General features: G+C 29.9%; 1 protein-coding gene across 3 annotated transcripts; it reads right to left on the bottom strand.

Moving 5' to 3' along the window:
* Window positions 1–938: 938 nt before the first annotated feature.
* On the bottom strand, window positions 939–12,207 carry LOC124835869 (Tetratricopeptide repeat (TPR)-like superfamily protein). 3 transcript variants are annotated; one of them, XM_088102522.1, is made up of 24 exons: window positions 12,086–12,207; window positions 11,756–11,844; window positions 11,529–11,593; window positions 11,294–11,386; window positions 11,111–11,183; window positions 8,695–9,024; window positions 8,516–8,580; window positions 8,299–8,430; window positions 8,031–8,072; window positions 7,426–7,947; window positions 7,196–7,350; window positions 6,465–6,972; window positions 5,899–5,961; window positions 5,706–5,807; window positions 5,146–5,463; window positions 4,978–5,070; window positions 4,782–4,883; window positions 4,581–4,685; window positions 4,128–4,261; window positions 3,866–4,049; window positions 3,647–3,778; window positions 3,391–3,503; window positions 3,229–3,304; window positions 939–2,840 (listed from the first exon to the last, which is right to left on the bottom strand). In XM_088102522.1, the coding sequence occupies exons 2-24, from the start codon at window positions 11,823–11,825 to the stop codon at window positions 1,194–1,196; spliced, it is 5,124 nt and encodes a 1,707-aa protein (XP_087958648.1). In that variant the 5' UTR covers window positions 11,826–11,844; window positions 12,086–12,207; the 3' UTR covers window positions 939–1,193. The 3 variants fall into 3 exon arrangements, with proteins under 3 accessions (XP_087958648.1, XP_087958649.1, XP_087958647.1); XM_088102523.1 differs by having other exon boundaries at window positions 11,529–11,590; XM_088102521.1 differs by lacking the exon at window positions 12,086–12,207 and having other exon boundaries at window positions 11,756–12,015.
* Window positions 12,208–18,395: the final 6,188 nt, after the last annotated feature.

Raw genomic sequence — 18,395 nt, 5'->3', positions numbered from 1 at the left:
GTGGATAATATTCAACAACCATGCTCTGCATTTGGACTCCCGTTTAAGCTTCAGAAAATGACTCAACACTAAATTTTTCTGTCATTTTTTTCTGTCATGCATCACCCTTAAGTCATAATAGCATTCTTAACCTCGAAATTATTAGCCAGTGAATAAGAACTGCTTAATTTTGTAGTTAATTTCACTTTACCACCCAAAACATGGATCAATGGGTGTAATATTGTTCCTGTTTAAGCAATGATTTTGGAGTTTAAGTTTTATACATTCTGCAGTACATATTTGGAGACTAAACTTTACTGTCTATAATGTGGAAATACCTGCACTCTATAAAAAGGAAAATAAAGGCTTACTTTGCTAATAAAGACCACTCCTTATTTATACTTTAATTAAAAGGTTAAATATATTTTTAGGTACGAAACTCATACACAAAATTCGTATCAGTTTCAAACTTTGATACATTTTAGTTTCTAAATTTTAAAAATTAATAGATATAGTCCTTTTAATTTATATTAATTATTTTTTACATGTCAAACATGTTTTTTAGGATGATAGTTGAATTATTTACACCGTTTAATACATTCCAACTCAAATGCTATCTTGAAACACCTTTTAACAAGCCTAAAAAAATTAACATCATTAACTTAAAAAGATTATATCTATCCACTTTTAAAATTTGGAAATAAAAATGTATTAAAGTTTGATTGAAAGACAAATTCTAATTTAAGTTCAAGAACTAAAATCATACTTAATCCATAGTTAAAAAGACATAACTTTGTGCCTGCTCATGCATGGCCAAATCCACTCAAGGTAGAAACTAGGCCCTATTAGCTTGATAAAAGGCCATGAAAATAAAACGATGCAATTAAGAAGAAGAAAGACCAAGAAACTATGTTCAAGTCCAGATGTGAAATGAAATTATTCCGGCAACAGAATCAACATCAGTACTGAAATCATGTTGCTAATCAGCAATTTTATTGATTAAACAATTTCTTAAGTTTCAGAACAAAACTTACTATATAGAAAATAAAGAAATCCAGAACGGACTTATTATATTGACAGAAAACAAAAATGAATCGAGTGACCAAAATTCTAGGCCATTAAGTTATATACTATAAACAATATGATGTCCAGAGCTTTTGGCCAGACAAACGCTGAGATGAGCCATCTTGGTTATTCATCTCTCATAACTCTATTTAACGAACTGATGCACAAATAGACTGTTGGTTGTACAATTCTGTGACTCCATTTGTGATCTTCTGCCTGTTTTTCCTCCTCTTTGAGACAACTATGAACCCTTCATCACTGTTCTTTTTTTCACTAACACCTAATGTCTCTTGCTCATCACTATCACTGGAATGAGGCACTGCCTTACTCTTTTCTTCATTTCCATACGTAATGTTTATGACAGCACTGTCTTTAGCTATTTCATCATCACAATTTTCCAACTTCCCAACTTTTCCTTCACTTTCGTTAGACTCATCCACAGAGTCAATATTTTCCTTGACAGATTTCACTAAAAAACTGAGCAATATCTGCCTTGCTATCTCGGACTTCTCAGATTCAGAAATACTGTTTTTTGTGGAACTTGCCTTGATTTCAGAGAAATTTTCATCTAGCTTATGTTTTTCTGCCATGCTTACCTCAGATAAAGAGTTATGCTCATCGGAAACATTTGAATTGGAATCATTGGCTTCTATCTGAGAAGCATTTCTTGGAACAAACTCAGGCGCATGAGGATTCATAATTCTTGGAGATCCAAATCCGCTTCTTTCTCCTATAGGTGTTTGGCTTTTACTAAAACCATGTTTCATGCGGAAAGTATAGTTGGTTCTGTAATATAGAGGTGATCTAGGTCCACAAGGGACCCTAGCAACAGCAGGGGGAAACACAGGCTCCACATTCATGCCTTGACTAACATCTGTATCATACATGCTAGTGAAGGAACCTGAATTTAAATGGTGAGACATGGACAACATTCCTGGATTGAAAGGTTTGGCTGCAGCTGAAAGCTTACTGCCATTTGTTTCTGTGGGTTTTTCCTGATCAGAAGAAGCAAGGGAAACCTTCTCAACTTCCAATGCAGAATTTTCTTGTTGAGGTTCGATTTCTTGAGTTACCTCTGTTTCATCATGCTGAGAAACTGCATTAACTATGGAACTTCGGAACGTACCTTCGTTGGTTGATGTCACAGGTAGACTGTTGGATATCTCATCTTCAGCATTAATCTTGTCCATCTCAGTCTTTTCCAACAGTGGCTTTAAAACTGTACCTGGTGGAGCCAGAGCTACTTCTTTGTAAGATATAGACTTTGAAGCCAAGGAACTTAGAGATGCTGGAGATGAAATTTTTGACACAGAAGTTTTTGTTGGATAATTAACAGAATCCTCGTTCAAAGCAATGTTTCGAGCTTTTGGTTGTCTAGACGGAGATGACATGTCGGACATTGCTCTAGGAACTCCTCTTTGTGGTGGTGAAGTAATCTCATTCCTAGAACTGCTTTCCCTGTAAATGTAATTATTAGAACCATTGATGCTGAGCTTTGATAGAAGAGGCCGCTTTTTGTGGCCAAACTTGCGGTTAGTAGCATTTCCTGATCGCCCTTTTGAATTTGCTTCTTGCCAACCCTCATCGGATGAGGCCTCATAAACAACTTCACTTGTCACTGGCCTGTAACTAGTGAAATCACTATTTTCTTTTGGTATTTGAGAATCACGTGTGTCATTGGTTTCTTCTATATTCTCTTCTACCATGCTTGGAGCATCTCTTGAGTCATAAAAAACAATGCTCTCCTCAGCTACTGCATCTTCATGTTCTTGACTGTTATCACTTGTTGGGAGCAGCTGGGAAATAAAAGCGATATGTGAAATATAAAATAAGGTAAATGTTCTAAAATGTTGTCAAAAGTACTTCTAATTTGAAATTAGACTACTATAGCACTTCACCTAAAATTATAAGCTAACTCCAAAAAAATTTAATATGTTGCATGCCGTTCAAACTTGAGTTTAATAAAGGATAAAACTTCCAAAATCTTTGGAACAGAGTCTTCCCTTAAGAGCAGTACTGAATGAAAGGCACATGGTCAATGGAACTGGAACTTAAGGTATTTGATCAAGAGAAAAATCATAAATTACCGTAGCATATCAAGAGAAGCATTGGTTACAGACAAGTCATCGCCGGGAAATAATATTTAGTTGTAGATAAACATCAACTAGAAATTTTGTTACCCACCTTTGCACGCCTCTGTTTTCTCTGTGCATCGTTTCTTTTCGGATCAGGACTGATAAAATCCAGGAGATCTGACACGCTGCAAGAAAAGGCATAAATATATATGTATGTACCTTGAAATATAACCTGTTTAAAACACAGTAAATGGGGATACCATGTTAGTACCTAAGGTGACCTTTACTTGCAATGGATGCATCAGGCTTTGGAGTTCCATTTTTAGCTGCTTCTTGCTGCTCTATGGCTTTTGATTCAAAATACTCAAGCCAAGCCGCAGCATCCTGCATTGGGGATTTGTTTAAAGAAAATTTTTAAGATTAGCAAAAACCAATTATCAACCCCAATAATTTGTTAATCCTTAGTTCAATCCTAGATAGATACTCTTTGGCTTATACTAGTAATACCATCAGAAAAAGGAAATGACCTGTGTACGAAGGTCTTCTGATCCAAGCTTTGCTTGAAGTATCTTTAGTGTAGTTTGCTCATGTTGCACACTCAGAGAGAATGCATCCATCAATGAAAGAGCTATAGCTATGGCGTGGTAGCTAGCTGCAGTCTATAACATGAAAAATACTGTATAAAACACTTCCATCTATAGGGGAAGGGAGAAAAAGGAGGGATGGAAAGAGAGAGAGAGAGACACCTGTATATGATCTGCTCCTAACAATCTTTTGTTGCATTTAAGAGCTTCATGCAAGTATCTGAGTGCCACATGAACATTTCCCATGCCCTCTTCCATCATAGCCACATTTATATATGTTGCAGCTGTGTTTGGATGAGACAGCCCACATGTAAAGTGAAGAAGGAATAGAGCGCGATTAACATACCTGTGAAAAGGGACATGATTTCAGAATATCAAGCAGAAAGTCATAAACATCCAAGGAACTCAATAGAGTTTAACTTACTTCAGAGCCAGCTCAATGTGTTGCAAACGATAATAGAAAACAGAAAGATCCCCGTAGCTTTTCATAGTGTCAGGGTGGTCAAGACCAAGCTCCCTCTCATTTATATCCAAGGCCTTTTGCTGATAAATGGTGGCCTAAATAAAGAATAATAGAAGTTGATATTTTTTCCAAATCTTTTACCAATCACTACATAAAGAGTTAAAGATACTACACAGGTCCACTGCCATGCAGTACTCTCTCAAGACCCTCAGTAAAATCTGTTGATTCGTTATTATATTTAGGTTCAGAAAGTCTTAAACATGCTTTCCCCTTTTCTCTTTCTTTCATCTCTTTCCCCTATAGTAGCTCAGGACAAAAGAAACAATATTTTCTCCGACTATCTTAGCTTAAACTATGTATCAAGAAAATTTTCAGATTTCTACAATAGCTTAGGCAAAAATGAATTATTGTTACCTGGTTAAAATCTCCTGTGTGGTAGAGAACCACAGCTAGGAGACTATATGCACTAGCAGTATTTCGATGATAGGGTCCACAAACAACCATCATTTTAGCCAATGCCTGCAATATGATAGTATTGTCAAAACACTGCCATATTAATAACTAGTAAACTTGAAAAGGACACATCATGCAGACACCGAAAAAAGTTATATGTACCTTTGTTCCATAAGTTACAGCATCCTCAAGCTTTCCTTTATCAAGAGCAATTTTTGAAGCCTCCAGCAAATTGCGTCCATCTATTGAGGAACACCCTACATGCTGTAAAAAAATGATCTTCTGTGTAAATGGTTCAATAAATTATACATTTACACATAAAATAGATCTAGGGACTATTACATAAGCATGACCTCACCTTGCAAACAGGAACCAAGCTGATAATATCATTTTTCCCAAAGGGCTTAATAGACTCCATGTCATAATCTCTAGGGAATAATTCCAATCCAACCTGAAAACAAAAACAAGGGCAATTAATAAAAGCTTCTTGTATGACAAATAGAATAAGACGACAAAATGCTGATACCTTGTGACATAGCCCTCTGAGAATCGACAACTTCCTCAAATGTTGAAATTCATCATTCAGTATCCACCCAAATCTTTGGGACAAAAACATTCGTAGCCACTGAATTCTGAGACTATGATCATCATTCAAACTTTGATCATTATCTTCTGTTCGACTCCCACCAAGTAAGAAATTTAGTGTTGATGCAATGGCTGCAGATAGATCAGCTACATTTTCAACAGAGGCAATAACTGCTTTAAGTTGATGCTTGAAAGCTCGAGTAATCATCTCATGAATACAAAGGGATTGTATGTGAGGAAGATTCTCAGCAAGTTTAACCTGATTAACACATGAAATTAGAACCAAAAAAAGCAAACCATATTACCAAAACTACTTAAAGTAGAAAGGTATCTAGAGTACAATAGCAGCTTTCAAGCAGTAGAATAGTGGTAATATTTGAAAACTGTTCAAAAAGAGGCTCTAGAAATTGAAAGAACATTAAAACATACTACATCCAGAAAATTAATCCTCAGCTAGCCAATATTTACAGGAAGCATAGAAATAGAGAAAAGTATTCTCACCACTTGACCCAAAGATCGCATCTTTAAGCCTCTTAAATGCATAAAGTCAGTCAGTGTTCGCCCATCCACAGGAGAAAGTTCAAGTGATCCAAAGTCCATAGCCTAAAAAATTGATTCATTATGTTCTTAATTATGTCTACAACCTCTATGTTATTCAAACGAATGTAAAGTCCTTTGAGAATTGTAATGTTACCAGCTTTGGCAAGGCAACTTCATCATAAAACTTGTGTGCCATGTTGATAAGCTCATCCACTGACTGTTGCAAGAAGAAATAAATTGAAATGATTAATACAGTTACAAGTACAAGAAAGATAATGAAAGATTCATTATCAGAAACATAGCAGCATAAATAGTACCAAAAACAAACTAAATATAAACTAAGTAATAAAATTAGAAAATGACGTAGTCAGAAAAGATGTAACAAAAGTACAAGAAAATTTTCAAAAAAGAAATGTTGATCGCATTCCAGAGGTGATATTGGTGTCTAACATTTAATGAACTTAATTTCTTCAAAAAATATACCATTAAATACTCTTAAAAGACCTTTACTAAGCATTCAATTTTAAAGAACCATTTATCACAACAGATTATTCAAAATTCTCCCCTTAAATACGTTGTTCTTGAACTTATAAAACTTTTCTCCAGACAAAACCTTCACGAAAATATCAACAAGTTGATCATTAAAGTTGCAAATAAAAAAAGCAACAACATGAGAATACACCAAAATGAAGCATACAATCTTCAAAATACGCCACAAACCTTCGTATGAAGATCAGTTCCAGATTCTTTGAGACGCAAAAATGCTTCGTTAGAAAGTAGTTTCTCTAATTCACTAGAGTTACTAATGTCACCACTGTTCGGCTCAACTTTATCAGCATTGTCATTCACATCTCCAGGGCTAGAGTCATTTTGCTCTCGAGAATCTGTACCGTCTACATTATTTGATTTCTTCTCTCTCTTCTTCAAAAATTTAAATTGCTTTCCAAGACCTTTAACAGCTTGCTCAACGTCATTCCCATCTTCTTTGTTTTTGGAACAGTTATCAGATGAAGTTTCCTGTTTTTGCAAATGCTGCATCCAACAGGAACCAAGTTCCCACCGAATAGACCTTTTTGAAATACTTGGCTCCTCCTTTATTTTCTCTATGCCTTCTTGAATAACCTTTCGAACAAGGCTTTTAGTAGCATCTTCGTCATCCAAAATTGATTGGGATGATACATTCCCTTCTAATGAATCAGATCCAGACTTGTGAAGCAGCATCCTCAAACTGCACAGATCACAAAAATGTGTCACTTTGTCAGACATCATCATAAATTTTCTATTAAGATCAATCTCTATGGATGACAATGCTTGCATTGAAATGGATCTAATTAACCAATAGCGAAAGATAACATAAACGTTGCCTGACATAATATGCAACCTAAAAGTGCTACCATTTCCAGATTATCCATCCACAGTTAACATTTGCAGAAAAGTTTACTGTTCAAAACCTGTTGATGTTGAGAGCATTTGCCCCACCATCTAGCTGATCGTCTATCTCAATGTCTCGAACTTTAGGCTTCCTCATGTTCACATTACCCACAACCTTTACTGTTGCAGTATATCCACAGTGGTGTACAACGACGACAGTCAAGGAAGAAGTATCCTGTACCCAACAAAGAGAAAAAAAATGAACAATCACAATTCATCTATACCCTTGAGGAACAGGTTATTGACTTACATGAACAACTACACTTTCATCAGCTGTCAATCCTTTGATTAAATTCTTCTGAACATCATCCTTTTGCATGATAGATTCAACTTGCATAGAATCATGCTTTTTATTTCCATCCTGGATGTCACGTTTGACTACAATGGATAAGTCTCCCACACGATCTTCATGCAGAACAGCACCTAGAGAAGAATTCAATTGACTCTTCATGTTTGAGTTGGACTCTATGACGTGCTGTATAGCCGCAACAGCCTTAAATATTGAGGTATCAACAAATTGATTATGAAGCAGAAATGCTTTTCTATCCCTGACTACTCTCTCCTCCTCAGTTTTGCAAGGAAGAGAGGCCAATATTGCAAAATCCGTTGCCCACGGTCTAAGATCGAATTCGCCATTTCTTCCTTGGCCGCCACCATTACCACCCCAGTTTTCATCCTCTGCGGGCAATGCAGGAAAGCTTGAAGGAGACTCAGCCACAGATGGAGGGACAAGCCATGTATTTGTTCGGAATCCATAAGGAAGATTTCCAAACTGAAGAAACATGCTGTTAGAGAAAGATGTTTCTAAAAGAAAGGCAAATAATGATCATTTTCATTAATTTGATGAAAGTGTACCTTATTACGTTCCAAAAAGGCTTTCATCAACGATTCATATGCCTACATTTATCAATCATTTGTAAGAATGCTAGTTACAACATCAAACTGCCTGAAGAAAAATCAAATTCTAATATCTATTTTTCTGATATCTTCACATGAAAGATATCTAAAAGCACAAAATATGGACAATTAGATAGAGTCTGTAGCCATTTATGTATCATAGAATAAGTTAAGAACCTAAAAGCGGAAGCAAAGAAGTTGGGATTAAGAACAAAGAGAAACATACATTAGCAAAGGCTCGGCTGAGCTGTTGGAGAAGATCAACCAAGGTGTGGCTGTGCAGAGATTGCTTCCCCACAGTGTAAAACCCTTTCTCTGAAACAACCACTTCTATTACCTTCCCATTGCATATTTTAACCTTCATTCACGCACCAACAACATTTTCTCACGTCAGATACACATAACATGCAACATGCATCAGTAACAAAGAAAAAAACCAAAACCTGAAGCTGAAAGTAATCCCCTTTGCGCCTATCATCTTCATCCTTCACTTCACATCTCTTCAATTCTGCAAAACCCAAAAAAAAAAAACGTTTTTTATTACATTATTGTTAAGCTTGTGACTTTCCCATGAGCTTGTTCAACAGAACCATAATGAAAGTGAGGAGGAAGAGGTACCCACGTAAAATGGGGGGAGAGAGGTGAGACAACGAGAAGAACTCGTAGAAGTCTGAGAGCTTCGGCGTCGGGTGAATGGCCTTCATTCCCACATTGTCGGAGATCGCCGACGGTGGCGCCTCCGACGACGGTGACCCGACCCTGGATTCCCCATTCGGTGTCTCGGGTGGGCTCAAACTCGTCTTGTTCTGATGTTGGGCCTTCCCGTTTTTCTTGGGTCTCGATTCTGGGCTTGGTAAACTCCGTTTGGGCCTACCGAACCTTGTTGTGCAGGCCACAATGTCCAAGACCCTCCGCACGTGCGCAACTGCTTGGGCCTCCTCTGTGTAATCCTCTAATGGCACAAACAAAAAAAAGTGAATAATAAATAAGTTTAAATAATCATTTTACAGTGATTCTAGTATTTTATTAAAAACTGACTACAAAGACTAAGACATTATTATTTAAATATGAAAATGGAAACAAAAAGTTATCTCTTTAAATGATTAATTAAATATAATAAATAAATAAATCTCATTTTCTAAGAATAAAAATCATTAAAACAAATAGTCTAAATAATTATTTAACTTTTATATTTACGCAAAAGAGAAATCGTTTAAGCTTTTATATTTAAAAATTCCATGCTATAAAATAACGCGAAAAATCACACCCGTGAGTCCGTGACACTGATATTTTGAGAGAGAAAATAAAATAAACAGTCGGCAAAATACATGATTATTTTTAATCAGTGTATAATCATTTTAAATCATAATTAATTAAGGGTAATTCTAAGTGAAAAATGCAATAATAATTTTTCAATGAACTTAGATTTTTAAAATATAGAAAAAGGGGCGTACAGAAAACGTTAGTTTTAAAAATTGAATTTCTCTTTTTAATTTTCTCTTATATTTATAAAAAGAAAAAATAGTATGATTTTGGTATATATTAAATTCCAACACGAAGCTATTATGAGATGGCGATGGCGAAGGAAAAGTAGGGTTTGGTTTTCCACCGAAATGCAACTTGAATAAATGACAACAACAATAACCATTAACGTGTATCACACAAAAATAGATTTCACTCTTATGAAAATGACAACAAAATACTTTTCAAATGCTAATAAGAGTATAGATTTTTTTAAAATATTTCAAAATAAAAAATAAAGTTGGAAACTTTTTCACTTGCTCCTACATGATATAGTAATTTTCCAATAAAGGGCACATTTAAAAAATAGTACATTTGAGCATTTAAAACCGCTATTTCTTTTTTGAAATAGATGGAGCCCACAAGAAATGATTCCATTATTTGTCGTAAACTACAATGTTTTAAGAAATATTAATAGATGTTGTATTCTAAGGAGCAATGTCTCCTCTAATATGTTATCTCCACATGTACACGTATCTTGGCCAAATAGGAGATGCAAAAAACTAAGTATCTAAAGGAAAATAAAACAATTTTTCATTATAGAACCCTATATATATGAAATAATAAAAAAAAAAAAGAAGCTAATGTCATGAGATTTATGGAGCTAAAAATCTTTATAAACACCATTGTAATAAGCTATTCAAACAAGGACTTTTGACATTAGTGTACATTCAAACGTTGAACAAAGACTTTAACATTAAAATACAAGAAGTTTAATGTAACAAGAGTATGATCTTATTTACCATTTAAAATATCTTACCAAACTATTTGAAAAAAAAAAACTTGAACACGAATTTATGTTTTCTACTCTTTGGGTATTGTGTTTTTCAAAAATAATGAAGGACGCCTATTTTAAATGTTTTAAAATATATTAAAAACTTTTTTATTACCTTAATATTAATATATTTTAGATATTTTGGAGACTCAATAATAAAAAATATTATAAAAAAAATAATATTTTAACACACATAAATTTTTATATTCATTTCACACTGTTTTTGTTTATTTTTTAAAAATATAATACAAAAATGTACTTTTTTATAATATTTTATTTTAATATCATATGTCAAATAAATATAAATGTGCTTTACCATATCATTACTATTAAAGAAAAACCAATAAACTCATTGAACCTTTGCATGTAACTCCATTGGTAGAAAAATGGGCAAAGTTAAAAGAAAAAAACAAAAGTTTAGAAGCATTGATTAAAACATAAATGGTAAAAGCAGTTCACTGCTCCCTACTACTGAAGACTACCTTGGAAATTTGCATTTACCCTTTGAGCCATTCGATGAGCCTTAATTAAAAACAAAATTAAATTCCAGTACACAGCAATCTGTGATTAAACTGATTGATTACACCCTCTTCACTAACAAACAACAAAGTACATTAAAGTGATAGTGAGATATAGATAGCCAGAAATGGTAGAAAGAACTAAATGCACAAGCACATGAGACACAATGAGACACAAATTGTAGTTGATAATGAATGGGAAGCATGTTGTTGAGTACACCTACCTTCAACCATTCTCAGAACACATGGCTTTAGGCTCACAATTTCCACTCTGTCATTCAATTTATGACCTTTACCCTATGGAAGAAACACCATTCAAAAAACAACTTAATTAGTATAAAAAACACCATTCAATATAAAACATCAACTGAATAAATAAACAACATGAAAAAATGCTAAATGCCAACCTCATGAGATAAAGAATAGTTTGTGAAATGGCATGTCTCCACCTTCACAGCCAATAGTTTCCTCACATCAAGAATCTTATCAGTAGAGATACCCTTTGCAAAATTTTCATCACACCATCAGTTCAACCCTCAAATGACACAACACTAAAGACAATTCTGCAGAATGTGAAATAATATATATACATATATATATATATATATATATATATATATATAGATAGATATATAGATATACCTTCAAAAGAATCTCTGCATCATATGGAGTCACCACAGTTATGTCAACAAGAGAAGGTGCTGCTGCTGCAAATGAAAACACACAACAGATACAACAAACAGACATTGCAGAAAAGCATATCAGTTGAATTCTCTGCAGCAATATCTATATACATATCAATATATATATACACATATATACATCAATATATGATATGTGCTAGTGTGGTGATGTTAACAAAATAACACCTTTTTCTTCTTTTTTCTTCTTATCTGCCTTTGCTTTATTGGATTTCCCTTTTCCTGATCTTGGGGGCATTTTTTTGTTTCCTTGAACACTGGCAGACACAAAAAAGGTAACTTTTTTTTGTATATAGAAAGTTAAGAGCACAAGTTAGGAAAACTGAGAAGCAATTGAAAAAGGGTGATAGAAAAGAAGAAGAAAAGGAGAATGGAGAGTGAGGAGAAAGAGTTTATATGAGTGAGAGAGAAGAAAGAAAGATAAGTTTTTTAGGAGAAGTGAATGATATTTTGTAAATTGAATTGAAGAGGATAGGATAAGGGTGATGGAATTTTAACCTTTTGAGGATTTGAGAGCAATTTCAGCCTCTCCTTGTTGCTAATAACTTGATAGCTTTTCTTTCTCTTTCTCTCTCTCTGTTTGTGTTTGTGGAACCATGTGATGTGAATCTCTATGCAAATGTCTTATAACAAAGTTTGAGGTGGGCATGCAATTGAGCTCAGGCAAAAGACAAAATGGCCAGTGCAGACAAAACTGGCCGTTGATTTCTTGCCACGTGGCACTCACCTGTGTGGCAACTTCATTTTGTTTTATCACATGTTTGCATCTTCATCTTGCTCCTCTGCACAGTCATCACACACCCTTCATATCATATTATATAATGCACTTTTGACAGCGTGTGTATTATTGAACCTCATGCACCAATCTTGTCATCTTCTCATTGGTTCTATCTTTTGTAGTTGGACTATTATATATTAATAACATTTTATAAAAATATTTTTATAATAAATTATGTGTTATTCTTTTATTAGACTATTTAAATTTATTTTTAAAAACATATTTCAAACATATAATAACTGTGTTGTAAAAAAATTGTCAAAAAAATATTTTTTATTGTTTAGTCCATCACTTGCATTTATATATATGCCTTTTCTTACTATATCTTAAATCATTTTCCATTTATTTCTATGGTAAGAAAAAAATATATGGTTGCAAATAGTAAATGTTTATTTTGATCTTACATGTTAATGAAGGGATTTCTCTTTTTTTTTTTATTCTGCAAAGAAAAACATGTAAATATATAATAAAACCTAGAAAAATCACTTTTTTTTTTATGTTTAAACATGTTAATATATACTTGTAAACAAATTATCCTTTCCTTTTTTTGTGCAACTTATTCGAAGTGATGAATTAATGTTGTAACAAGGACATTATTCAATTTTTAAAAAATGTTTCTTTATCTGTCATTGTAAAGCTTAAAATCCCATTGGTTGTTTTTTAAAATTTTAATTAACTCACGAATGTATTTATTGTGCAATAAAAGAAAAAAATAAGTAGTTTACAAATATTTGTTAAAATCAAGAAAATTTAATGTAGTTCGTAGTTCCCACAGATAAAAAACAGAGTGTGTCTATGTTTTGAAACTAGTAATTAAAAACTATTAAATGCAGTTTATTAATCATTTAAAATATGCATCAATATTTTCAGTATTTTTAATGATAAATATTATTTTTTTACTATTTTCAACAGTTGTAGAAAATAATATTATCTGAAAATATTTCACCGATGATGGATTAAGCATTAATAAGGATATGCATTATTTGTATCAATATTAATTGTGTTTTCCTAGTATATTATTTGCATTTATTATTATTACTCTCTAAGATGACATATAATATTTATATCAACTATATTAATTATACAAAAAATACTTGGAAAAATCATTTAATATGTTTTTAGGAGAATGATGTGTTAATACAAATTTTTCTATAATATTTTAACCCAACTTTTTTTATTAAGTTTATAGTGTCTGGACAGAATAATAAATAAATAAAAACAATAAAGTGTTAAGATATTATAAAAAAAATTATATGAAAAATATTATTTTTATTATTTTGAATGACTAAAAACATTCTATTGGTGAAGGTAATAAAGTAAGCACGATGTTCAAAAATATTGGTGCATGAAAATGATGTAACTTTGGGTGATTAAGGTGATCAATCTTTTCAAACGTGATTACCTAGGCTAAGAGTAATTACACTTTGACTCAACGATGACCGTCCAAATTAAAAATGCAAAAAACACGACAAAAAATTATACAAAACGTGGTCCCTTCAAATATATAAATATTATATGAATAATTTAATATTTGGAAATTGATTTCAACGACTATAGTTCGTCTAAACATATATTTGAATGATTATTGAAGTCAAAATAATTGACAAAATATAAAGTAAACTTCATCGGAATCGAATATTTGTAGAGAGATACCATTCTGTAATGCAAGATTGCTTCATTTTCTAAGGAAAATTATCATTATTTTGTATTTACTTTTATAATTACTTTCACCAAAATTATTATTTTCCATATTTTATTAGTGATTTAAATTTTAGGGTTAAATATGTTTTTAGTCCCTAAACTATTGGCTGTTTCTGGTTTTCGTCCATCTTTCAAAGTAAGGTACAATTTGGTTCTCATTTTTTTCGAAAATATTCGTTTTAGTCCTCGAAAACTAACACCGTTTAAAATTTTGGTTCTCATTTAGCAACAAAATGAGGACTAAAACCAAAATTCCGAGGACTAAAACGAAAGTTTCGAAAAAAATGAGGACCAAATTGTACCTTACTTTAAAAGAGGGACAAAAACCAATAGTTTAGGGACTAAAAACATATTTAACCCTAAATTTTATATAAAGAAAAACTTTTACACTTATTTTGTTTTTCTTTTATGTTGGATTAAATTTTAAATTCATAAGAGGTGTAATATGTTTTGTTGTTCTAATATTTGAAATAATTATTTAATGTTTTCTTTTTACTTGTCGCAATATTATTTAAGAAAAGTTAATATGATATTTTATTGGATTGTCGTTAATGTCGTTTTAGAGATGATAATTTGTCATAATAATATGATTTTTTTTTCTTGTGTAGAAATAAAAATGTATTATCATGCAAAATCATCGTTATCTTATTATGTCATTCGTGTTAATATAAAGAACAAAGTCATTACATTAATTCATTATAATAAATATAAGAATTGAATCAAGAATGAACTAAAAAATTAAACAATTGTTATAAATATTAGAACTAAAAGAGGTTTTTAAGACACGTATTATGAAAACAAAAATTATTATATTGACTAAAAATAAAATAATATAGATATGTTTACATTTAAATTAATCTTACAAACTCAATTTATAAAGTAAAAAAAAAAAAACTCTATTCATATATTATATTTTGATTGTAATTTATGTTTTGGACGATAATGTGTGTGGTTTTATTTAACAAAGGAGGTTTGCATTTATCCGTTCAATTCAACTTTTAATCAACGATAGTAGAAATTTAGAGATTTTTTTATGTAATTATTATTATTATTAAATAGTGTTTATTATTAAAATAAAAAAATAAGTATAAAGATATAGATGAAAATTATTTATTTTAATCTTTAATTATGAACTACTACTTAATATTAAAATTGTCAAAATTGATTTAAGCATACAAATTATACATAAATAGCATTAATCTAAACATTTATTAATTAATATCAAAATTGATATTAAGTAGCATTAATAATAAAATTATATGATGAATATGTATTAAATATCAAAATCATACAATTTAATAATTTATTAAATATATAATTAGAAACATTAAATTAACTTTCGTTCTGCTGCTATCATTAAGGTAAGTAATTCAATTATAAATTTATGTTATGTTTAATTAAAATGTAATCATTAATAAGTTTAAGTCTCGTTACCAATAAAAAATATCAATCTAAAAGGATACTGAGGTCAGACTCCTGTGCTGTTGACATTTCGATCTAAGAATAAACTTAAATTTCATTTACATATAAATAGTATTATTATTATTATTATTATTATTATTATTATTATTATTATTTAATGTTTAACTAAAAAGCCTAATTAGATCATTACGGAATAATTCATTATTTGTTTTCTATTTTTAAACTCATTTTTAAAATTCATATTGGTTATTAAACATACACATAAATAGCATTAATTTTGACAATTTTTTTTATCAAGTACAGATAAACGTATTTAATTTAATTTAATAATTTTATTATAATTTCAGTTTTATTTGATGATTATTTCAAGATCTATTGATTTAAACTATACATGATTTTCCAATGACTAAGATTAAAATTCTAACAAATGGTATCAGTATTGAATAATAATATAAACAAAAAAGTTAATGTCAAAGTGATTTGTAGAATCAAAATATATATTTTTAATATAATATCACACTATTTTTAAGTAATTTTTCTCCCTTTTTTCCCCCAAAAACCTTTCATTGGATTCATTGATCAATTATGTCTTTTCATGAATACTTTGGCTCCTTCACATATAAAAAGTAATACATGTTGTAAATGTTTTCACATTATCTCCTCCAATCGGTATATATAATTAATTTTATTAATTATTATAGTGAATTTAAAAAAAAAATCATATTTGTTATTATTTCTGATTAATTTAGTGTGAAAAATTAAGAGCAATGCAAACCCTCTTCATTCATGGATAGGTTAAGATTATGGCATAAAAATTACGCTTAATTTCTGTGTCTTGGATTTTTTTTTTTTAATATATACATTGAGATGTAATAAGAACTACATACATTTTGTATTTTTTTTGTACTGTATATTTGTATGAAATCTTTAAAATACGTTAACATTGATATATTAAAATTTTAATGTATTTTAAACTATCAAAATTATTATACTGACTATAAATAGTAAGACTAATAATAGGGTAACTTACTTTTATACATGGATACTATTTTTTTTACTTGTTATTTTTTTTCTTGAAAAATATAAAAATTAACTTTTTATGATTATTTTATTTTTGTAATATGCATCAAATAAATATAAAAATATGTCATTTGTAAAAGTGTGTTATTGACTATTATTCTAATTAAAAAAGTAAAAAAAAAAGTGAAATAGAATTATTTGATTGCAATGTTTAATATTCTTTAGGATAATGTACTTGACAACATTTTTTTGACAACATTTTAATATCATTTATGTGTCATTCTCTCTAATTGGTCTATATTAGTGTTTATCATTATTATTATTGATTATAGAATAATTTTAGACCAATCACATAATGACACATAGTTAACGTTAAAATGTTGTCAAAAAAATATTGTCAAATTACCATTATTCTATTCTTTATTCTAAGCTATTGTGCTGCTATGCTACTTTCCCTTCATTAAACTCTTGTCCCATTGTGTTTGCAACAATCAATTCATGACTTTTTATTCCTAGTTAGAAAGAGAAACAATGGAGCATTAATGACTACATTTTAATATATAATTGTATCATTTGAATTCAATATTTATAAATCTTTTTAAGGTTAAATATATTTAGTTTCTAAAATAAATCATAAGATATTTAACTTTTATATTTTATGAACACATTTTTACAATAAATATAATATAATCTTTAAAAACATTTGTTGAAGACATAACTTTCATAGAGTGTATATATGAAATATTTTATAATTTCATTTATGGACCAAACACAACTTTTTATAATAATTTAAAATAATAAAAAAACATATATACTATTATGTTAACAAGTATGTTTTTTAATTTAACTTTTTAAAACCTAACTATGTTGTATTTATATATTATAATATTTTTTTTATCATGTCTTGATATAGATTTTTGATGAAAAAAATTATATTAAAAAGTGAAAAGGTAATAAATAGTGAAAGTTTTTAGGATTGAACAGAGTAGGTAGTTGACACCAAACTCTGTACCTCATTTCAGAAAATCATTCATTGGCAGTAATTTTGGTTCGCCAACTTTCAATTGCACCAAACTCTATACCCATTTTTTTCTATAAAGAATAATGTTACTTTAAAAATATTTCTTTTCACAATATTTTAATATTATTTACGTTTATTTTAATAATAATAATAATAATAATAATAATAACTAATTACAATATAAATAATATTAAAATATTATCGAAATACCATTATTTTTATATAAAATCATGTTGCAACACATTTTTTAATCAACAATATCATAATCATTTCAATTAAAATTCACTTTAAAAAAATTTAAGTGCAAAGCCACTAAATATTTTAAAAATTAATATTTATTTCTGTAACTACCTGTAAAATAAATTTCTTGTGTTTAAATAATAAAAGAGTAAAAAGCTTTTTTTTCCTCTCTTTGAAATAGTAAGTGAATAAATTCGTTCAAATATTATTTGTCAAATGAAAATAAAATTAATTTATAATAATAAATATATATAAATTTAATCTTATAAATCAGTTTTATAATTTTAAATTAAATTTAAAATTTATTTTTTAATATTATAATCATATATTAAAAATTACCTTAACAAAATTTATTGTTTATTAAATATATTATTTTACTCGTTTAAATAATTAATTAATGTTTAATTTTATACTTAGAATAATCTTTGCGAACGATAGACATATGTTAGAAATCCAAGATAAAATAAAAATAAGACTAATTTACAATTTATTTATCAATTTTTTTTAGAAGATGATTTTACAAAATTAAATTATTCTTACACTTCGTAAATATATTTTAAATCATAAAAATCTTACCCAAAACTTGTATTTCTCGCCACATTCTCTCATTATTTGAGGGAATAATC

The sequence above is a fragment of the Vigna umbellata genome, chromosome 11, assembly GCF_029865625.1.
Source record: "Vigna umbellata cultivar VRB3 chromosome 11, Vumbellata_1.0, whole genome shotgun sequence".
Lineage (NCBI taxonomy): Eukaryota > Viridiplantae > Streptophyta > Magnoliopsida > Fabales > Fabaceae > Vigna > Vigna umbellata.
The sequence above is the reverse complement of the archived record's forward strand: the minus strand, read 5'-3'. Positions and strand labels throughout refer to the sequence as shown.

Bases quoted from the DNA above. Each gene is read 5' to 3' on its own strand.
- LOC124835869 (XM_088102522.1), bottom strand. From the start codon at position 11,825: ATGCCCCCAAGATCAGGAAAAGGGAAATCCAATAAAGCAAAGGCAGAT. The intron at 5,808-5,898 runs GTAACATTACAA...TCAATTTTTTAG, and splicing joins AAGTTGCCTTGCCAAAGCTG to GCTATGGACTTTGGATCACT. The intron at 3,779-3,865 runs GTGTCTCTCTCT...TTCATGTTATAG, and splicing joins TAGGAGCAGATCATATACAG to ACTGCAGCTAGCTACCACGC.